The following is a 24,349-nucleotide window of genomic DNA, read 5'->3' on the forward strand; positions in this document are numbered from 1 at the left end:
AACTCCACGCATCCTCTAAAAGGACCTGAATCCACTGTTTATTTCTGATACCGTATCATGCCAGAAATGAAGAGAATTCCAGCACAGTGACCAGTGTGTATTGAAGCTTACAGCTCAGAGAACATAACCTTTTATTCAGATAAAGTCTATCCAAAGTCTGTACAATATTGAAGTGATAAAGAAAGACATAAGAAAATTAGGTATGCAAGACAGATGCACAGGGAAAGAACTCATTTTATACAACATAAATAACAGCCATTCTTTATAGGGATATGGGCTTATACTTAAAAAGAAATGGTTGCAAATTTGCTAGGAACAAAAAAAAAAGATCAACTATTTCACTTGCTTCTAAATATACTGACTGAAAATGATAAGCAAAAATAGAAATTAATAACATTAGCAGATGTTACTAATTATGTCATATGGTTTTTCTCAATGTCAATGTTTAACTGCTCGGGTGCAGGTAAAGAGGCAGATGGTAGGGTTAACGTTGCTGGGATTTTGCCAAGCCAGGACCAAGGAGAGAGAAAGGGTAGGGGACTTGAGGCTTTTTGCAAGAGAATAAACGCACCTTTCAAAGGCTTCAGCAGAAGAATGAGTTTATAAACTCACACTACACTTAGCAGAGGCAGTCCCCATGCCTGGAGGAGCAGGATTACCTCTCACATATAAATTAAGGAGCAGTGACCAGGTTATTGCAATTTTTAAGACAATGTTGGTTTCAAAGACTGATCTTCCCTCATATACCAGTTGGTAATATTAAAACACACATGCATACAACTTTGCAATCTTTATAAAAGTTTGATTTTCACTAATAAAACAACTATCTTTTTTTTTTTAAACAGTATGAACTCACAAATCCTACTTCCATAAAAGCCAGGAAGTAAACAACTGTCACTTACCTGCCCTAACGCCTTCATGAAAGTCATGGCCCCTCTGAAAGAAAATGAAGATTAAACAGGAGATTTCTGGGCATCCTCATTCCTGATGATCTTACCACCCCCCCCCCACCGCAGCGTCAGCCTCCCACTCCCATGACCGCGCCCCACCCTCACCCCTGCCAGCCTTCATATTCCCAGACTGGGCCACCTCTGACAACGCTCTCTCTGATAACCACCTCCCATCCTTATCTGCCCAGCTGTCTCTGTGGTTGCAAATTCCCGATCTTACTGAGCCCCAGTGTATACAACTGTCTCATCGTTTGTTTTGGCTTCACTTTGCTCTTCATCCAGCCCAGTTCCCCCAGTTCATTAATGTACTCAATTTTTCTTGAAAAATGCCCCCATCTCCCTCAAGCCTTTTTCTTCCTTTATTCTATCTTGGCAAAATCTCAGCACCAGCTGAATCCTACCATTTACCTCTGCCTGCATTCACGCAACTAAATCTTACTGCAGAAAAGCCATACAACTGTGATTGGCTTTTAAAATTCATGATCGCACATCTCAAACAGGCATGGAAAACTGCCCAATAATCCATGCTCTCTTCTTTACTCCAAGAAAATGACTGAAACTGTCTTTTCTCCCCTCAACCCCTACCTGTAGCAAATTCTACTCTATATTCTCAGCTCATGACTCAACCTTCTACTTTATTAAATAAAATAAGCCCTAAGACATGAGCATTCTCTTCTTCCCACCACTAAAATTCTTACAGCCCAACCGCAGCCACCTGTACCAGGCCCTCCTTTTCCTGATGAGGAAGGGACCCTCCACTGCCAAAAGCCAGCCCTCCCCTGCATTCCCACTCATATGCCCTCTTCTCAAGGACTTCAATCGAGAAGGTTATCCATCTCTCTTTTCCTGGCATCATCAGTGTAGGAAGTATAACTTAACGGTTAAGTGTAGGTAGTTCAACCTCACATCCATCAAGGCCTATCAACGCCAGCCCCTACACTGGTCTCAAATCCATTTACTTTTCTCCACTGCCACCACCCTGGCCTAAGCCACTACTATCCTGCACCTGGATTACTACAGTAAACTCCTGTCTCTTCTCTACATCCACTTGTGAACCCCTCCCAAACCCCATCTCCATTCAGCAGCAATAATTACCTTCTTAAATCAAACTAAATCGGCCCCTGCTGAAACCCAAGAGGCTTTTCAACACACTCATTTCTCACCCTTCAGGTCATAGGTGATGTGACACCTCAAAGAGGGCTTCCTGGACCTACTTATCTAAAGCAGGTTTCCCTTTGCCTCCCCCAGCCCCTCTTGTCTCCACATCATTCTCTTCTATCATCACTGTATGTTTGTTTTAGAGCACAACCTGCAATTATTTTACTTGTTTTGTTTGCTTGTTCTTCATAGTCTCCACAGGCTACACAATCCAAGAGAACAAGGACAGACAACAACAGACTACTTAGCACAGTGCCTGGCACACGGCTAACATTTGCTGAAAGAATGAAGGAGGGAATCGATCGATCTAGTTAGGCAGTGCACTAACTGTACAGAGAAAGACAGCGACTGGACGAGGCATACTGGGCAGTGGTCAAGAGTGTAACCACCTGGTTTCACACGCCATGTCTCTGCCACTTAATAGCCGTACCACCTCATTAAGGCAGGTAACTTTTCTATGGCACAGTTTCCTCGTCTGTAAAATGGAAACAATAATAGTAGTACCTGTCCTTCTAGAGACAGTATACTACTTAATGCAGAGAATGCACATAAAGTGCCTGGCGCAGCACCTACTCATAATAAACAAAAGACCTCAGCTTTCATGGACCAGAAGTGACCTCAAGATATGACAAATGGTGGGGGAGGATACAGCTCAGTGGTAGAACACATGCTCAGCATGCACAAGGTCCTGGGTTCAATCTCCAGTACCTCCATTAAGTCAATCAACCAATCAATCAATACCTAATTACCGCCCCCACCCTCCCCAAAAAAGATACAATTAATAGAGTTTAATTTATGGTTGGATGAACTATTTCAAATACCTTAACTATTTCAAGACATGGAAGTCCGTTAGGGATGTCTGCTTTCTAGTTATAGTATATCCTTTAGGCCATGAGTTTATTGACCTAAGGGTCCTCTACACGTAACACAAGAGACAATTCTATTTTTAAAGAGTTTTTCTGGAAGAAGAAATCACTATGACTTTGAACTGTTTCATGAAGTCAATAATATTCTATGTGATTATTGCCTATTTTAAGTGTATTTATAATGGTACTTTCATTTTTTTATTGAAGTATATTCAGTTTGCAATGTGTCAATTTCTGGTGTACAGCATAATGTTTTAGTCATACTTTTAATAAATACATAGATTCATTTTTATATTCTTTTTCATCACAGGTTACTACAAGATATTAAATATAGTTCCCTGTGATATACAGAAGAAATTTGCTCTGTATTTTGTATATAGTAGGTAACATAGTGGTATTTTCAATCCTGATCTATTAATTAAAACATGTAACAAACTAATAAATTCCATTTGCACATTTTATATATACTTAGATTTAGAGAATTTATGCCTCCTGACCAAGGTCAGGGACTATGCCTGAAAAATGGTTATAATTTCTATTTTGAGTATCACACGAGGTTAGAGGCCTTCTTACAATAACATGCAAATATAAATGCTGTTTCGTAAAGTCTAATAATAACTTGTGAGCAGTATTTCCACATGCCTTAAGCTAAGTGGCCTGTTGTATTTTCACAGGGTAGGTTTACAGATAGTTTCAATTTTCTTGTTTGTAATTTTCTATATTTTACATGCTCTACAATGAACATACATTACTTTCATAACTAGAAAATGACAAAGCTTTAAAGAAAAACTCTTACCATACAAGCTTGACTCAGTCGATATTCCATAGTTAATACTTCCGGCAAGGTCTTTGAGGACCCCTCGATGAGTTGCCTTAGTGTGATCTTTAGGGATGTTGGAGACATTTTTTTAATTACCTATTAGAGAAAAAAAAATTTTTTATTAGTTTTAGCCCAATAGTTAATTTACTGTCTACAATAAACAGCTGAGTTTTGATATGAATCATATTAAAACTTGCTCCGTAACAGTACTTTCACATGACAAAATCTGATAAAAGATTATGCCTTAGCCTAATTCTGCCAAAGCACCAAACAAGTTTCTATCCAGTACAACAAAACAGATATTCCACAAGTGAAAGAAATTCTAAACTCATAACTGAAGTAATAAAACAAATCTACATGTCATAGCTTGCCTGACATAAATTATCAGGTAAGCAGTGATTATGCCTAGATAAAATTAATACATGTTATAAACCACTAACACATCATAGGACATTTTGCTTTATACTATAAAAAAGGCAAAGGAGTAGAAATACATATCTCTTCCTTCCCACTCTGTGACTCTAGAGAAGTGTCTTAACTGAACTACAGTCTTCATCTATAAATAAATCCACTTACCTTAGAAGGAAAAAGACATTAATTCGAGGTATTGTGAGGTGGTCTTCACAGTACTCAGATATTTAATAAAGTAAGAAATTACAGGCCTGACTCCCTGGCTGCAATGCTATGCCACTTCCTCCTGAACCTAAAGATGCTATTACTGATGTTCTGACACACGAGTGTGACTGACCACAACTGCTGCAATTGGCATGTGTGTAAATCGGATGCGCGCCCTTTCCTTTGTAACTGCAGTAAACATTCAGGCGTATTTTTGAATGACTGTCTGAAAGGTATACACACATTTCACTTTTTGAGTTCAAAGAATTTCCCACATCAAGGCTCCAGGTAGCTAGTAGCATCCTTAAGTCTGGAAACAGATTTAGGAACAGAGCGAGTGGGTAGGGCAGTATCTTACCAAGCAGCTGCCACAGCTTACAGAGACGCTGAACAGGAAAAGTTCAGGGATGATCAGCGTCCTGCCTACAGCCACAATACTGCTGAAGATGAGGAGGAGACAGAACTGATCATGGCTTTTACGAACCTAGTTCATCTTCACAGGAACTCATTCTTCTGCCCTCAGTGCTGTGTGGACATGATCCCATTTAATGCCCTGAGAGTAATCCTACTCCATGCTCCTGCCCTCTGGTTGCAGGTCATGAGGATGACAGCACTGCAGTGGTCTGCGTACTGTGCTAGGGGGCCCATCCTTTCCATAGGCAAGTAGGTAATGAGTCCATTTTACTGACAAAATCACTAGCTTCTCTGGGCAGAGCAATGCTCATGTTATCACAGTGAAGACCTGGAAGAACTTCATTCACAACACTAAAAGGCGTACATAAGGAGGGACATAGCTTCCTTTTCTTATCTGTAAAGTCAGTGAAGCTACAATTCCCTTTCCAACAGGGCTGCAGCATGCGAACCCAGGACCATGTACCTCACCTAGTAATACCGTTACAGTTAACTGCCCATGTCCTCACTTCCGGGTTTGGCACTTTATGTGCCATCTAGAATTCTCAAAACAAAGCCTGTCTCTCACTGTACTTCCTCAATTGGCTACCAATTAATTTCATAAGATAGGCCACTTAGGACCCCGTTGTCTGTGCTTGTGTCATACACACATACATACACTGGAAAACACTGGGAAGAAAATTTCATTCAAAAAGCTCCACTGGTTCAGACATTTCATGATGTATTAAAGATACTGTCATAAGAAGAAACTGGTGTACTGACCACCCAAGGAAACCGCAGTTTTCAACAACTCTTAGTATGCTGGCAATTCAGCAGAGGCTTAGGGTTTAGACTCGACAGTCAGACAGCTCTGGGGTGGGAGCCCAGCTCCACCACCTCCTACACGGCAGCTTCCTCACTTATCAAATGAAGTTAGTAATACTACACAATTCATAAATGGAACGGCAATACAGGATAGTGCAACTGAGACAGGAAGGAAGGGGGCAGGGCACAGCCAATCAAGAAATGACACAGCAATTAACACCAAAATGGTAGAAGATTCAACTCCCAGTAGGCCTTGAGGCCCAAGATGGCAGGAGATTTGACTTCCAGTAGGTCTTAAGCTTCATTATATGCTCATTGTAATATGTTAGCATGGTAAATGACACTCCCAAGGCGCCATGACAGTGGACCATAAAAGGTCAAAAAGTGGGCGGTGGTCCAATTCCTGGGAATCCCAGGCCTTCCCCCAAAGTAGCTGGAATAATCCTCCCACTTGTTAGCATATGAAGTTATTGAACCCATAAAAACTGACAATCCCACACCTTATGACCACACTCCCTTCTAAATAAGAAAGCCCACACTCTGTCTATGGAGTGTATCTACTTTAAACTGAGCACCCAACCCCTGATACCTCATGGCCTTTCTCTTACCTTTTAAAACAGCCTGCACTCTATGGAGTATGTATCTCTCTAAATAAATCTACCTTTACTCAACTGTGGCTTGCTCTTGAATTCTTTCCTGTGCGAAGCCAAGGACCCATACTTGGCAGGACATGTCCCAGGAACTCAATCAAGACCTGGGACATGGCCCTCCTCTCTCCCCACATTCGTTTTTCCTATATCACAACATGTCAGCAAGCAAGCAAATCAGAGAAGGGAAGGGACATTTATTGAGCACACTTAGCTCTCAGGCAAGTGCATTCACATATATGCACATTTTACAATAAGGAAACCAGACTCTGATATGAACTTGTTCAAGGTCACACAGAGCAGGAATCCAAACCCAATCTTGCTGACCCCAAAGCCTACTTCCTTCAACTATATGAAGCTATAAAAGTAGTCAGGAATGTCAATGGCTGAAGAAAAGCCAAAAAGAACAAAGATAAAGGAGACAACACTGTGTCAGGTGAAGAAGTGAACAAAAACTTGCTTGTGTAATTTTGATGGCGAAAGGGGAAGACAAAGTCAGGACGGTAGCTCAAGAGAAAACAGAGTCATGGGAAGGCTTTTTTATAAGGGTAGGAAAGCTGTGAAAACAATGGCAGGAGAAAACGTGCCACTAACTAAAGAAGGTAAAACTGAAGATACTGAAAGAGGGAGATGACTGATGCAATTAGTTCCTAGAGGAGACAGAAAAAGATGGAATAAGAACACAGACAGGGGTGTTTCCCTTGACAAGGAAGTGAGACGTGTTAGAGGAATCAAATTCAGTAACATTACTGAGTATCAATTATGCATTAGACACTTAAGGGGAGACAACAATCAACAGGATGTGGTCCTTCCACTCAAAGAGCATTATCAGTACCATAAGCACTGCCTTTTGGGTGAGAGTCCTAGGAACCCTTCTTCTGGTAAGTTTTACTAAAGCCTAGGGAATTTCCAACAAAAGGAAAACTCAGGATCCTGCCTCTGACCCTCTCCTCAGGAGTCCACTAGAACACCCAATAATATACAATCTGACAGGCATTATCAGGACAAAAACAATATTCAACAAGACTACTGATTACAATTAGAAAATTTCTACCAAGTAGGCCTCAGGGTTGACTTAAGGGCTATAACATAGCTATTTCTCTGATTCACTGTGATCTTAGAAAATGAGCTTTTGAGTTTCTTTCCTTTATAAAGAAGAAAATCGTAACACTCTCTAAAAGTCTAGGCTCTGCCAGATTTAATCCCAAAAGAAGGAATGCTAACAGCTAGCAATTCAAGTAAATTTAGATCATTTTACTTTTTAAAAATGTGTTTAAAAAATAGAGCTGATAACTGACTTACATTAAATAGAGGGTAAAGGCAATGAACAGGAAATGAGAGCTTAAGAAGCTAACTAAAGGCAACAAGTTGGCCTGTTTTTTAAAAAGAATAAAGATGTAAGAAAAATACAGATGTGTGTAATTTTGCTCTACTCTGAAAAAAAGGCTACAACATATTTCAAATCTATTAATATGCTGAGATGAACTTTCTAATTCTTCCATTAAAAAAAGAAATTCACTACTTTAAAAAACTTTCTTTGAACTGTCTTTTTTTTTAAAGCATCAAGAAAAAAGTTTAAGCCACAGACAATAACCACTTAAGAAGTGTTCAATGTAGTTTTCACATTATAGAGGTCAGAGAAGGAAAAACCATTCACTCATACTATACTACAGAAATTGTTTAATTTGAAAAGCAGGTATTTTAAACACTTCCAAGGCAAAAGAGAAAATAAGCAGTGTAAACTGGTCAAAACAAATCATCTGAGAGAGTATAGAAAGCATGTTAAGTAGAAATAACGTTCTCTACAAGGGCAAACGATGCTCAGAAAATAAACTAAGGAATACTACAATTAGAAACACCTTATACTGTTGGATTTTTAATTTTTTTAAAGCAAACCTAAAGTAGTATATCCAACCACTTTTTAAGTCCATAAGAACATAGTTAAAACAAGTTATCAAAACCCCCAAATAACAAACTCCTGTTCAACATTACAGCTGGTTAATGTAAAGAGTTTGTAATGAAATCTCTCATTTATGGCTGCCCTAAATCTTCTGGACACCGTCTCTACATTTTGATAGTCCCTTCAGTGTAACTTCCAACTATCTAATGGATGAAATTAAACAGTTTCTGTTTAAGTATCCCCAAAATTCTGTGAACTATCTATGCCCCTTAGTAAGACTCTTTCTGCTCGGAGTACCTAGAGTCGGCTTTGTTTTCTACAAGAATTCTCACCAACAAAGAGCCTAAAAATATAAACAGGAAAAAAATAAGGTATATAGGTGAGGTACTGAAAAAGAGCAGGCAGCAGCACTAGTTAAAAAAGCAATCACTATAGGTAATTAAGATGTTAAAAAAAACCACAAACAACTTTCCAGTAAATTTGACAATTTAAATGAAAGTGACAAATGCTTTAAAAAACATGCATTGTCAAAACTGGCCCGAGAAGAAAATACATCTGATTAGTCCTCTATCTATTAAGATGAACTAATCCATAATTATAAACCTTCTCACAAAGAAAACTTCAGGTCCACATGGCTTCACTAATACAGAATTTACACAAACTCTTAAAAGTCTTCCAGAAAATGGAAAAAAAAAGGGGGAATTTGTTTTGAGTCAGCATAACCTTATTACCAAAATCTGACGTGGAAATTACATGAGAAATTATAGACCAATCACTTTCATAAACATACTGCAAAAACCCTGAACAAATATTAGTGAGTCAAATCCAGCAATATATAAAAAGGGTAACACATCATGACCAAATGGGGCTTACTTCAAGAATGCAAAGTGAGTTCAATATTCAAAAGTCAATCATTGTCCCAGAAATACATCCCTACTTACATGGTCAATTTACACCACGCAATCCAATGATGAAGAAGAAAATCTTTTCAACAGATTGTGCTAGAACAACTGCATAACAATATGAGAAAAAAATTAACTAATATCTCACATCATACACAAAAAATTAATTTGAGATGAATCTAGACCTACAAAAAAAGTAAACACTAAAAATTTTTAGAAGCAAGCACAGAAGAGTATTTTTGAACTTGGGAGTAGGTAAAGATTTCTTGGGATACAGAAAACAATACTCATGAAAGAGAAAAAAGTTAACTTAGGCTTCTTTAAATTATAAGCTTTTAATCAAAAATTACTGGAATGCATCACATTATTAAAGGTAAAAGGAAAACCGTATGATCATCTTGATGCAGGAAAACACTCATGGTAAAACACAACATTCATTCAAAACAATTACAAAAAACCTCTTAGCCAACTAGGAATAGAAGGAACTTCCGTATACTAATAAATAATACCCACAGAAAACCTACAGCAATCAACGTTTTTAATGTCCTTATAAGCTTTCCATCTGAGACTGGGAATAAACCAAAGATGGCTGCTATAACCACTTCTATTAAGCATTCTGCTGGAGGAGCTAGCCAGTATAAGAAGCTGGAGGAGGCGGTAGGAAACACAAGGGATAAAGACGGGAGGAGAGGGAGGAGAAGGAAGGAAAGAGAACGGATGACGGAAGAAGGAAAGATAGATGATATCATTACGTATACAGAAAATCCAAAGTAATCTAAAAAACAATTAAAATAAATGAGTTTAGCAAAGCCATTGGACACAAGGTCAATATACAAAATTAATTCCAATTACAATTATATAGGTCAACAAATAGAAAAAATGTAATACCATTTATAATTGCATCAAACCCCATCAAATATCTAGGAATAAATCTAATACAAGATGTATAAATGCAAGTCCTCTATAAAGAAGAGTATAAAACATTATTGAGATGAATTAATGAGGACCTAAAATAAGAGAGCAACATATCTTATTTATGAAATGGAAGATTCAACAACTGCTTTCCTCTTGGGAGTCTGGAACTTTGTAATATATGCAAGGTAGACAGTACCTACATGACCAGTCCACAACGAAAGCCTTCCCATGTGTTGTCTCAACTAGTTGCTGGAGGAATTAAGCAAGTCGTGTGTGATTCCACTGGGAGAAAACGCTTAGAAACTTGCACCTGGTTTCCTTTAGATCTCACCCCGTGTGCTTTTCCCTTTGCTGATTTCACTTTGTATTCTTTCACTGTATTTAATTTTAGCCATGAGTATGACTATGCTGAGTTCTGTGAATCCTCTGGTGGATCACCAAACCCAGGGGCAGTCTTGGGAACCCTTGATACAGAAGGCAATGATCCCCACTGCCTTTTAGCTTCCAGTGGTGTTGAGAAATCTGAAGCCTTAATATGTGACATTTTATTCTCTAAAACTTGCCAGGGTAGCCAAAGATTTCTTAAACTGGACATAAGAGAACTAACTACAAAAAAAAAGGGATTTTTGGATTACACAACAATTTTAAATTTCTGTTCAATGACACCATTAAGAGAGAGAAAAAGCAAGTAACAGACAGGAGGAAGATATATGTAGTATTTGTACTAGATACAGGACTTAATATGCAGAAGATAGAAATAATTCCTATAAATTAATAGTAATAATAAAAAAATTTAATAGGCACTTAAATACCTACACTGCCAACAAATGTATGAACTGATGATCAACGTCATTAGCCATCATGGAAATGCAGATTAAAACCGCAATACGATGCTATTTTATATACACCAGAATGAGTAAAATGAAAAAGACAAATAATATCAAGTGTTGGTGAGAATGTGGAGCAATTTAGTATGCAAATGTAAATTGTTACAACCACATTGGAAAACTGTTTGACAGTAACTATTAAGATAAATGTACACACTGTCAAACTAAACAAAAAGGCCATCAGACTGAGGTGCCCTTAACGCTTTAGTAGCCTGTAAGCAAATCACAATCTAAGCCTGCAATGCCTCAAGGTTAAAAATGGAAACCTAAGGACAACCAATCATAAACAGCCAATTAGGTTTTCCCAAACAACGCCAACACTTAAACTACAGCCAATCAAATAATTTCCTTGCTTTGCTTCCACCTGTTCTCCATAAAAGTCATTCCCTACGCTCTCATCAGTGGAGCTTTTCTAACCATTACTGGTCTGGCACTGCCCAATTTAAATCAACTTTTGCTAAATAAACCTTTAAAAATGTGAATATGCCATAGCTTATCTTTTAACAACGTATGTGATAGCTCTGCATTATTACTCCTGGGTATGTACAGGAATGTGTATCTTTGTTAACCAGAAGACACAGACAAAATGGCTCACAGCAGCATGATCCCTAGCGGTAAAAACCTGTAAATAAACCCAAATGTCCATCAACAGTAGAAATGAATTAATAAAATGTGCTATGTCACACAACAGGGATATGTCAGAGCAATGAAAACTACTGCTACATACAAAATGGGTGAACCTCACAAGCATAGTACTGAGCAAAAGAAGACAGAAAATGTATGATTTTGTACACAACTCAAAAATGAATAAAATCCTAAAATCCTTCAAAAGAACATTTGTCTTTTGAGTTTGAGTGTGTGCTCTGTTCTGTCTGGTATACCTTTGCCACTTGGCAGCTCATCCTCTTCTTTTATTCTCTGCTCAGAGGTCTCCTCTGTGAAGCCTGTAAGACTCCCTCCACCGTGTGCTGGACACCCGCAGTCATTTGTGCAAGCCTCTGCTTTAGCAGCACTTACCATCCTGTCTGGGTACGTGTCTATTCCACTAAACTGTCAACTCCCTCTGAGAACAGGTACTTGAGGGTCCATTTTGGGGGCTCAGGGGCAGCACAGCGCCTCACCTGTTCATCCCTCATCCCTGCCACGTGGAATGCTCTGTGACAGGGGTCTGAAAATACAGGGGTAAGCAAGCTTCTCAGGAGCTGATCGTCTGCTATAGATAGCAGTCAATAAAGAAAACGACAGAGCAGCAGATAGAAAAGGACACATAATGGGATGGGGACAAGCAGACAGGGGTCTTCACTGAATAATACTGCTACTTTTATGGTGTTTTACAGCACTGCTGCTAAGGATCTAAAGCTTTGCTGTGCCGTTCTAAGGCTTCAAAGGGAAGCATTTCTTAGCATTTGTCCTCAGGACTGAGTGAAAAACTAAGTAGAAGGTGGAATTTAAGCTACAATAAACCACATCATCCATTATTTTAAAATGAAGCAGCATAAGTCTGTGTTACATCCTGTCTGTTAAACAGGTTTTTGATTTTTTAAACTCGCTTAAATCAACCATAGTTAAGAGTTAATGTTGCGCTATGAATTGTGAATATTTTTCTAAATCATCTTATACATTATGTACTTACATCTATAAACCTTTTCCGGAAATGTGCAGATTGACAACAAACCAACAGAAATACAAAACACCTAAACAAGTTGGTCTGCTTCACCGAATACCACCGCTTCACAGAAATCTTATTTTTAAATATATTTTCACTATTCTGGAGGGTCACACTGTTATATAAAGTCCAAATAATACTTTAAAAAAAATGAGCACTAATATTTCTTTCTTCTTAGAAAAAAGCTTAGAACCAGTCCAAGAAGAGTACTTTTTGCAACCTTAAACTTCTCTAGTAATTTCTTAAAAGCATTGACAATTTAAATAAAATGACAGTATCTAAAGACTCAAGTACCGCTATTTCATGATATCCTGAATGCTCATGAGAGCACTTAAGGGTCACTGAGATCCATCAGTGGACTGGAAACCATCTTCTCTTCCTGTCTACATAAGCTGATGCATTTTCCCCTTAAGGTTTATTGTACTCTTTCCCAAAGGCACAATGTATCTATCAGCACTACCATTAAATTACTTTTGTTAATAGTAGTAAACTGCATACCATTATGGGTACCTTCAGCAAATATAACGCTCACTTCTATAGATTAAACTTTTTTAAATGCAATTTGGTATGTCATTTCACTTTTCAAATCATTAGCTTTACTTTCACATCTGATAAAAATTCACTCATTTTAAGAGCACAGTTCTACAAATTCTGAATGACATACACAGTTGTCCAACTAGCCCCACAATCAAGATGTAGGACATTTCCACTGCCTCAAAGGCTTCTCCTTCCCTCGATCCTATCTCCTAGCAACTTATCTGTTTTCTGTGCCTGTAATTTTGCCTTTTCTAAAATTTTATAAAAATAAAATCATACAGTAGTCCTTCGTGTCTGCCTTCTTTCACTTGGCACGATGCTTCTGAGGCTCATCCATGCTGTGTGATGTATCAGCTCATCCCTTCTTACAGCTGAGTACTCCACTGTATGACTACATCACAATCTGCTTACTCACTCAATAGTTAACAGGGATTGTTGTTTCCAGTTTGAGGCTATTATAAATAAAGGTACTATGAACCTGTGAGTACAAGCACCTCGAGGGCATATGTTTACATTTTTCTTGGGTAAATCTCTAAGGATGGGACTGCTGGGTCTTACACTTAAGTGTCCATTTAACTTTATAAGAAACTGCCAAACTGCTTTCCTGCCAGCAATATGCAAGCTACGGGTGCCCCACATCTTTACCAACACCTGGTGTGGATACCATCAACCTTCTAAATCTCAGCCATTATAATGGATGCACAGTGACATTTCACTGTGGTTTTAATTTGCCTTTTCCTAAAGATTAAAGATCTTGAGAATTTTTTCATGTGCTTTCTGGCCATACATGTATCTTCCTGGGTGAAATGTCTAGATTTTTTAGTTGCGTTCCTTATATTCTTACGTTGTAAGAGTTCTTTGTATGTGGTGGGTTAAAGTCCTGTTAAAAGATACATGTTTTACAAATATCCCCCCTCCCCAATCTGTTGCTTCCTCATTTTCTTGATAATGTCTTTCAAAGAGGAAAAGTTTAATTATAATAGATTTACCAATTTTTTTCTTTTGCAGTTCTTGCTTTTTGCATTAAAAAAAAAAGTGGCTAACCCAAAGTCACAAAATTTTCTCCTGTTCTCCTTTGGAGTTGTACAGTTTTACCTCTTACATTTAGGTGCGTAATCCCTTTTGAATTGCAAATGCTGTGAAGGAGCTCAGAGCACATCATCCCAAGATACAGCACGTTGGCATACTGATTCTTTTGAGTTACAGTCACTTGAGAAATAACAGGTGTAAGAAGGGCACTCTGACCTTACTCTTCCTGAAAGCAGGAGATAATACCAAATGAAAGGTACCCTCCCTGTGCCAGAAGGAAGACATTCTGATCACCAGAGACAGGGAATTTGTGGCTAAGAAATCTGTACAAACTTGTTAAAATAACCCTTATCTTCCTTAATTTCTTCACCACTTACTACTCCTAGCCCAAAGTTCTCTGTTTTGTCAGTTCTTCACAGACTTATTGTTTCTTTGCCTAAAAGGTACAAAAGCTTCCTGCTCTGATCACTTCCTCAAGTCTTCATTCTCTTGTGCAGATGCCTATGTACATGTAAAAATTTAACAGAATTTGTATGCTTTTCTACTGTTAATCTGTCTTATGTAAGTTTGATTCTTAGGCCAAGCCAGAGAACCCAAGAGGGTAGAGAATTTTTAACTCCCATACAAGGGCAAGGTTAAGAGTCAAGAACTTTTCTTTCTTCCATACAGATAGCCAGTTGTTCCAGAACCATTTATTAAAGACTGTCTTTTCCCCACTGACTTACCTTGGGAGTTCAGAGCAGGTTTTATTCTAGTATTAATTACCCCCACTGCTAAAGTATAAACTGTCTGGCTGATGGGAATGTGAATGCTTCCCAGACCTGTATGAGCCTTGCTAACTATTCAGAGTACTGCCTCCCTGTGACTCTTCCGCTGGTCTTCTGAAGTTTTACCCCCAAAAACATACAGATCAATAGTCTGGAAATTCCTGCAGGAAGAAAGCTGGGTCAATCTTAGGGCTCTCTTGTTTGTTTCCCTTCTCTCAGGAATCACATGTGCTGCCTGCATTGTCTAATGTCTACAAACACTTGTTTCATACGTTTTGTCCAGTTTTCTAGTTGTTTACAGCAGGAGAACAACTCTTTTAGCAGTTTTCCTGAATATCAGTCATTTTATTTTTAAGTAGTACAGTACATAGGTAACTCTCAAAACGTAAAGCTTAGTAATCTTTTAAGTTTAATTTCTCCTCTTAATACTGTGCTGCTCTTCTTACATAAACTCTATGCCTTGGTTATCATTCTTAGCTTTCCTATCTTCCCCCAATTCTTCAGTGCATGAATTCTTCACAGAGGCCTGGCATATTCTTGTATATTAACTTCGTCAAGTGAAAACTGAGTTTTATTTACTCTTCACAAAATGAGCATTTAAAAAACACACACACACAGACACACGCACACATAAATCTCACACTGGTGACTAGAAAGAAGAAATTCCCAAGAATTTTGACTTTTCTAGTGCTGGAAAAGGAAAGTGTATGCCCTCTCTCTACACCTTTGACACAGCAGCCTATCCTACCACCAGTAACCAAGGAAACACCTAATAGACAAGTCAAAAGCAACCATGGTCCCTGGCCATTTGCTCAGGGCCACCCTCCCGGACTCACTGCTCTCTACTCTTGTTTCTCTGCCTCTCTTGGCTGTGGACCTCACTGCCTAGCCCTCCTAAGGACTGCTGACCCACTTACATTATGTCCTCGGCTTAGTGTCCTTGCTGAGAGTTGAGGTGAGGGGGGTAATTGCAATCCCTTCTACCTGTGATTGCTCTGATTATTGTTATCACTTGTAATTCTGGAAAAGAAAAACTTCTCATCGGCCCTGAAGAATCTTCTTCACTTTGGCAACCCTAATAGTCTCACCACCAGAAAAGGGAAACTGAAACAGGAGAACACTTCCTACAACTCAACAACAAAAAACCCAATTAAAAAATGGGTAAAGACCTTAAATAAACATTTCTCGAAAGAAAATACAAAATGGTCAATAAGCATACGAAAAGATGTTCAATACCACTAACCATTAGGAAAATGCAAATCAAACCCACAGTGAGATATCACCTCCCACCCAACAGCAATTAGGATGGCTATTACATAAACAACAACAAAAAGGACAGAAGGACAGAAAGTAACAAGTGTTGGGGAGGGCACGGGAAAACTGGAACCTTTGTGCACTGTTGTTGGCGGGAATGTTAAAATGGTGCAGCTGCTGTGGAAAACAGTACAGAGTCCTGAACATACTAAAAAACAGAATTACCGTATGATACAGCAATTTCACTTCCAGGTATGTACCCAAAAGAATTAAAAGGGGTGTCTTGAAGATTTGTATACCCATATTCACAGCAGCATTATTCACAAGAACCAAAATGTAGAAGCAACCCAAATGACCAACAATGGACGGATGAACAAAATGTGGTCTAAACATATAATGGAATATTACTGAGCCCTAAAAAGGAATGAAATTCTGCTACGGCATGGATGAAACCTGAAATGCCATGGTAAATGAAATAAGCCAGTCACAATAGGACAAATGCTGTATGATTCTACTTATGCAAGGTATCCAGTGTAGTCAACTTCACAGAAAAGGAAGTATAGTGGTGGCTGCCAGAGACTGGGAGGTGGCGACAGAGTTTCAGTTTTGCAAGGTGAAAATATTCTGGTGGGTGGTTGCATGACAATGTAAATATACTTGACAATACTGAACTGCACATTTTAAAATGGTTAGGATGGTAAGTTTTATGTTACATGTATTTGACCACTATTAAAAACACACACATACACACACACACGAGTACTGGAGTCTGGTTAAGGTTTCTCTAATATAAGCTACCCACCAGGGTATTTAAACAGCCTATTAGCTTACATGAATTGCTTGGCACCATGAATAGCCTTCACCAAAAGAGAGATTAAAAGGAGATTTGATAAATTCCAACCTTAAGCATTATTTTAAAAAAACAAAAGTGTATTGAAACTCTGGAGGAAAATCTAAGAAAGGACATTAGAAGCCATAAAATAAGGTTCTATGAAAATTCTCAGTTGTAAAGAACTTACAACTTCCCCATATTTGTCATTTTTTTAGCCCCATACTATCCTATAGTGATTAGTTAAAACTCTGAAGAAAGGATTTAAAAAAAAACCCTTATGTCTTTATGTAATGATTTATAAATATGCTGAAAAGATTAAGTCCTGTGCACAATCCTGGAGAGAAAGGAACCCCTAGATATAGACATAGACTAGATGGTTGGCACCTGCAGAAGGTAGACAGGAACCCCTGAAGAGCCTACAGGGATTAGGAGCAATCCTCAAGGCTTACTGACCCAAGTATTAGAATCTTCTTTAAAATTTGTTCAAACATGTGATTTGCACACCTGTCACTGAAGCACCATCAGTTATCTCCTCCTTCTGGGTTGTTTCTGGTTGACATAATTAAAAGGAGCCCTGTATCTGAGCTCTAGCAGGGAAGCCTCAGTGGGAATTTCTTGATTCCCAGCAGGTACTAAAATTGTGGCACCACATTCATTCACCAGAGCAGGTCAAATGAATAAAAATGAAAATCTGTCCTTTCACTGGGAGTGCTTATAGTGATCCTAGCTTGCCAAGCACCCTCTCCCAAACGCAGAATAAACATACTGCTAGAGGAATGGAAGGAAGACTGAAAGACCGTCTGTGTCCTACCCCTCAGTTTCGGGGTAAGCCAGCGGTTTTAAAATAATACGGTTACTTGCCTATTTGCATCACTTTAAAGTGACATCATACAGACTAGAGGTAATGTGCTGCCTGACTATTTTAAGTGCATACCTAATTGGGCCCTAATGCAAGGGGTAAAAAAAAAAAACAAACCAAACAGGAATGTTGGTTTCTATATTGCTCTGAAAACAAGAGAACCAACTTTTAAGTCAGAACCCCTGAAATATAAAATGATTACCTACATTTATGCAAACATTCCTGAAAGTTGTTCATAGTAACATTACTTTTGTGAGTTAGGGAAATACATGGCTGGTCTACTTTATGTCTATTCTTGGAAGGTTAATAGAATTCCAATACTGAGTAAGACCCTAAAAGACAATTAACATTCCCTTAAAAATGAGGAAATGTTTTCATCTTCACAGGTAAGACTTAGATTTTTTTGTCAAAAGTTTCCTGATAAGTGAAATGCTATAATTATTAATTGAAAAATACTATCAAATAAAGACAAGCCAAAATATCATTTCTTTTTAGTATAAGGAAGCAGACCTTTTCCTTTCCTTTGTCTGACAGCCTAAAATACCACGTTTCATAATCACATGATAGTTTCAAGAATGTCAGTGTCCAATGTGCACTCATTTATGCAGAAACAATTCTTCTTCTATTGTAACCAGCTGAGTTACGTTGAAGAAAGATCAAAGTGTACCTAACACTGAGAAACACTGCTTAAGACTCAGCTCTGGCTCTAGATGGAGCCTCTTGTTAGTTTAAAAAGGATCACTTTTTTATTAAACCTACTGCTAAAAAGACCACATACTGATGCACGTTAAACAGAACTTACGGATTGATGTCACAATTGTAATATACTATAAGCTGACTGTTTTCATTGATCTAACCCATTCTACTAAAAATGTCCCTGAACATTTCTTCTCAGGACAAGGAGGATTACTGGAGATGAAGCATGTTTATGAAGTTCTTCTCTGTTATATTCAAAGGACCTAAAAACAGCTTAGCTTTGCTGTCAAAATCCAGCAGATAGTCAAGGCATTTGGATTTAGGTAAATAAAGGTTTTGTGAAACTACTTTATGAAGCTCAATTGAGTTCAGAAAAAAAAAAAAATTATGCAGTGTCACCACCACAGAGCTCTACCACCCCTCAGAGGCTTCCCTATCACAAGAATTCACCACACTCAGGGCAGGAACAATCTATGTTTTACCTTCAGCTGCTCTAAGGCAAAAGATGAACCATCTTGCTGTAAATTTTCAATAATCTGTTCCACAGTATTGGCTGAGAAGCAACTATAAAAAAAGAAAACATGATTTCAACAATGTGCAAGCAATTTCTTCTTTCCAGGATGGCAATGAATCTAAACACAGGTTTTCCCCAAACCCCATTTCAATAATGAAAAGGTTTCTAATCTATTTCACAGGATGATGAAAGAACAGTGTTTCTCTGGGTAAGTGTTTACAGTCTACCTTCACCGCTGCAAAGTAAAGCCTAAGTTTTCTCTTTTGCTTTCCTGTATCTATTACATGTAACTAAACAATGCTGTGAAAAGCTGACGCTTCTAAAATGGAGAGATAGTTGTCTTATTTTCCAATAGTTTTCTTCCTCTTGTGTTCCTTAAGTTAGTCTGTCAGTCTCTCAAATCACTGCACAAAACCTTTTGCTGATCAGCTTGATTAAGACCTTCAGAGAACATGACTTTACAAAGATAAAAGATAAGTTAATTCAAACTTTCACAGATATAGAATACAAACTTGTGGTTGCCGAGGGGAGGGGGGTGGGAAGGGACAGACTGGGAGTTCAAGATTTGTAGATACTGACAGGTATATACAGAATAGATAAACAGGTTTATACTGTATAGCACAGGGAAATATATTCAGGATCTTATAGTAGCTCATAGTGAAAAAGAATATGAAAATGAATATATGTATATTCATGTATAACTGAAAAAATTGTGCTATACACCAGAAATTGACACAACATTGTAAACTGACTATAACTCAATAAAAAAAAAGTTAATTCAAATGTTATTTTCTAGCCTCTCTTCCCCATTAAAGGGAAAAAAAATGTTTTGCACTAAAACAAATTAGCATGATAGATTACTTAAATATAATGAATTTATTTCCCCCTGAAATTGGCAGGAAGCTACTTTCAAAGTTAAGTGAAAAAAAAACACTGTTATCTGATTGCAGAATTCGGTATATTACCTGAACACAATGCAATTACAGTGGTAGTAAATTCAGTTTAATATAGTCTTTCCAAAGGAACAGATATAATTGAGATCTCTCTTTAGGTACCTGTTTATTTTGTCCATGTGTTCCTCAAGTATAAAAGACTTGTCTTGATCAATCTTAGACTATTTGAAAAGAAAAATCTTTAATTAATTTATAGTAACTCAAGCCTTTTAAAAATCCTTAAAATTTTCATATTTAATGATACATTTTGTGACAGATTATAACTTCCAGTCAAATCACATCCAGCCTCATAAATAACTATCACTGTATGCTCAAAATTCAGACAGTATTATTCCAGACTAGCTCTTAAAAGCATCAACAGCAAAAAATGTTTTTGTATTTTTATGTATGTAATTATAAATGATTATGTTACCATTAAAATGCATCAATGAAATTAAGGATTGCAAGGGACCTGAGAAGTCATCTTGCCCAAATTTCTGTCTGATACAGAAATCCCATATCCCTGACATCCCTGCAGCACTGACCTCGGGGTTGGGGGCGGAAACAGTACCTCATTAAAGAACTCATAAGTGCTTGAACAACTGTAATTAGGGTTTTTTAAAATTCTGGACCAAAAATCAGCCCTCTCATGTTTACAGTTCTAGTTAATCCCTCTTCAAGTTACTCTCTTCCTACACAGTGCAGTTTTGTGTTCCCGCACAATCCAGGTCCTTCTTATACAGTTTCAGTTTATCAAGGTCATTCTTAAAGTGTGGAACATGTACCTTAGTAGCAGATGTGCCTGAGTCATAGCAAAGTACAACAGGGCTTCACATACCCTTGTTTGTTTTGGATACAATGCTTTAAATAACAGGACTAACTCTAGATTAGTTTTGAGGCAGTCCTATTATGCTGCTGATTTACACGGAGCAGTTATAACTCTGTTTTAACTGGTGCCACCATAGGCTACGTTTATCCCATACTGTACTTATGAACTTGGTACCTTGAACTGATATCCAAGATTTTCACTTATCTCTACTGCGACACTGTGATTTAAAATAAGAAATACGTATTTGATCTTTGCCTATTTATCTGGTCTTTTGTTCCAGGCTCACAACTTCCAAGAACCCATGGAAATCCCTAAGCAGAGCATCTTTTGTTGTATTTGGTTTTCTGTCCTCAGCTCCTGAAATAAAGGTGAAATAGGTGTCTTTTGTTATTCACAACAAGCCCCTTTCGATCACACTTTTGTTGTTACTGAGGTGACTAGCGAAAGCCCCTAAGGATGGGGGCTGGTTGCCAGGAGAATCAAGGTAAATTTCAGTCCCATCTCCCAATATCAACATTCCCTCCACACTTCAGCCCTTCCACCTCCAGTGAGGGGAGAGACTGAGTCTGATCACCAATGGTTGGTAATGTAATCACTCATGCTGATGTAATGAAGGCTCCAGAAAAAAACTAAAAGGATGGGGTTTGGAGAGCTGCAAGCTGATGAGAAGGCAGAGAGTGGTGCACCGCAGCTTCGCGGGACAAAGGCTCCTGGGCTGGGGGCCCTTCTGGGCCTCACCCTATGTATCTCTCTATAGAACTGTTCATTCATATCCCTCGTTGTGTCCTTTATAATAAACTGATAAATGTTAAGGGTTTCTCCAAGATCTGTGAGCCAGTCTAGCAAATTATCAAACCCAAAGAGGAGGGGCAGGAGAACCCAAATTTATTGCCAGTTAGCGAGAAGAAGTACAGGTGATAACCTGGGATTTGCGGCTGCCTAAAGTAGGGTCAATCTTGTGCGACTGCGCCCTTAAGTTGTGGGATCTGACACTAATCTAAGAGAGACAGTGCTAGCACTGAAATGAATTATATGGCACACCCAGCAGGTGTTGTGCAGAATTGCCTGATGTGGAAAACCAGCACATCTGGTGTCAGAAGTGCTGTGAAAGTGACAGGAGAGAGAAAGAGAAAACACATGGAGAGTTTCCCTGTACATCTATTAAATTTCACACTGTTACTATTAAACAGATCAATCCCAAGTGGTTTTTTTCATTAGTATGTTTACCTAATTTAACTTATTTTCTTAGTTTCAAATCAATCTGATCAAAATGCCATCAACCTTCTCATCCAAATCACTGAGAAAAATACTGAGTAAGACAAGGTCAAGATGACCTGACTTATAGACTAATACCTACACATTTAACAGAACTCTTTGCTAAGGCCCTTCAACCCCCACACACTATAATCCACCCCGTGTTTACCCAATCTGACAAAAGAGGAGACTTCAAATGCTTGGATGAAACCCTCACACGCTCTGTATTCACATTCATAGCGCTAAGTATTCAGGGCTCCATCAGCCTCTACTCATGTTCTTCAGTTCTGGGTAATCAGGTGGGGGATTATTTCTCTAAATACTTCCTCTCCTCTGTTACAAATTCCTAACAGCTAGATATTGGATCTCCTGGAATAATACCTAATTTTATTTTCTCTCCATTTTCCTCTTAGAGTTTTCCTCAGGCATCATTTTAATCTAATCTGATGTGGTTTTTTCCGCTCCTGTTACTATCACAGTTTAAACTTTTTTATTCTTTAACTGTTTCTCTTTATAATATCTGTTCTTATGTCATAGATGAAGTATTTTCCTCTTATCTGAAAATAAAAAAACCAACCAAGCCTATAATTGTTAAGTTTCCTTCTTCCCCTTGCACTGTCTACTTCCTTCAAGTGCTTTTTGTTTGTTTGTTTGTTTTAGCCAATCCCTGTTTTTTTAACGCCTGGCAATCCTTGCTTTTGTGTGTGTGTGAAGCACTGAAATTAGAAAGCTTTGTGTGTAACGCCAACTGCACTTCTAGGACTGTCAATTCTGACGCACTATGAGATGCTCAGGCAAGAAACTGGATGTTTCTTTCATTAGAGAGGTCCTCAAATGTCAACAGCTATAGGTTTTTTTCTTCTTCTCATGAACTTCTTGGGAGTGGGATGGTGCTATGGACTAAATGTTTGTGTCCCCCTAAAATTCACGGTGAAACCCTAATCCCCAGTGTGATGGTGTTTGGAGGTGGGGCCTTTGGGAGGTACTTAAGTCAAGAGGACTGAGCCCTCAAGATGGGATTATTGCCCTTATGAGAAGAGACCTGAGGGCACTCACTTTCTCTCTCTGCTGTGTGAGGATACAGCAGGAAGGCACCCACCTGCACAACAGGAAGAGGGCAGGACCAGGAACCTAACTGGCTGCTACCTTGAGCTTGGACTTTCCAGCCTCCAGAACTGTGAGAAAAATCTGTTGTTTAAGCCACCAAGACTATGTTATTTTTGTTACGGCTGCCCAAACAGACCACAACAGATGCAGTGTAAGAGTTCTGGAGGCCAACTAAAAAGAGGCCAGAGTTCTTGCCATTTAGTACATTCTGCCTCTTTTCAGTAGAGCCCTCCCCTAAGTCAGCTAGGCCCAGCAGGGAGCCCTGGCACTACAAAGGGTCTGCATCAAGAACTGGCTTGCTTCTAACTGGCTTCCCCCACTGAAGGATAAAATTTCAGCGTTCTCGGGTCTAAGATAGTTGCCCTCACACTTTCACTTTCAAGCTTCCAAAATACTGACATTTCATGCTTGCCACTGTCTCCTCTTCTTTCTGTCTGTCTTTGTGGATTCATGCATTTTTCATTCCTTTTTTTTTTTTTTAATTTTAGTGGGGTTTCAGGAAGGAAAGTTTAACTAGAAGTCATGAAGCATTTTTATAATTCTTGGCTTGAATTCAAGTTAGACAACATAGGAATTAAAAGTAAATACTGCGATATACTTTATTATTATATTTAGATATATACCAGAGTTTTACTTTAGCAGCTCCACAAACAGCATCAACATTGAACCTCCAATACAGAAATGTCACAGCACGTTGTAAAAAGCCCTCACAAGGGCCAATCACAAGGCTATGCACTGAAATTCACCAGCAGTGAGAAAGCAAGCTGTGCAGTTGAACGGTAAAGAAGTCATCTTCTTAGACGGCCATCCTAACAACCATGAAGCAGAGATCCTCCCATCAAGCTTTAAAGTAAATAAATCCCAGTACATTTACTTACATACACACACTGTAATATTCACCAGCTGCTAACTCTTTGGTCACTTCCCCTTCCCCATGAATTAAAATCTGAGGTTAGAATACTGACAACTTACCTTTGTATGGTAAGTTTCTAAGACATCTGCAATATTTTCTTTTGAAGGAGATTTCAGGGCTAACAAATCTTCTTCTAAAAAGCCCAACTATGGGAGGGAAATAAACGAAAACATTTAAAACCCCATAGAAACACAGAAATTTTTTTTTTAGAAATCTTACATTCTTTTTAAAAAAATCTTTGTCTTAAAATTATGATGCTCTCTCTTCAGCTGAGTCAATGAAGAA

The 24,349-nt window shown here is 38.4% G+C and overlaps 1 protein-coding gene across 2 annotated transcripts in view; it reads right to left on the reverse strand.

Annotated features, from left to right (window-relative positions):
• The window catches only part of HIBCH (3-hydroxyisobutyryl-CoA hydrolase), a 69,611-nt gene that overhangs the window by 3,344 nt on the left and 41,918 nt on the right, over positions 1 to 24,349 (reverse strand). For both annotated transcript variants that reach the window (XM_031451801.2, XM_010991981.3), the window contains exons 9-13: positions 24,124 to 24,210; positions 20,085 to 20,143; positions 18,998 to 19,079; positions 3,771 to 3,890; positions 903 to 936 (exon numbers count right to left, since the gene is read on the reverse strand). In XM_031451801.2, coding sequence (XP_031307661.1) covers positions 903 to 936; positions 3,771 to 3,890; positions 18,998 to 19,079; positions 20,085 to 20,143; positions 24,124 to 24,210 — 382 coding nt within the window. The remainder of the gene's footprint in view (positions 1 to 902; positions 937 to 3,770; positions 3,891 to 18,997; positions 19,080 to 20,084; positions 20,144 to 24,123; positions 24,211 to 24,349) is intronic.

This window comes from Camelus dromedarius, chromosome 4 (assembly GCF_036321535.1).
Source record: "Camelus dromedarius isolate mCamDro1 chromosome 4, mCamDro1.pat, whole genome shotgun sequence".
In the NCBI taxonomy this organism is placed as follows: domain Eukaryota; kingdom Metazoa; phylum Chordata; class Mammalia; order Artiodactyla; family Camelidae; genus Camelus; species Camelus dromedarius.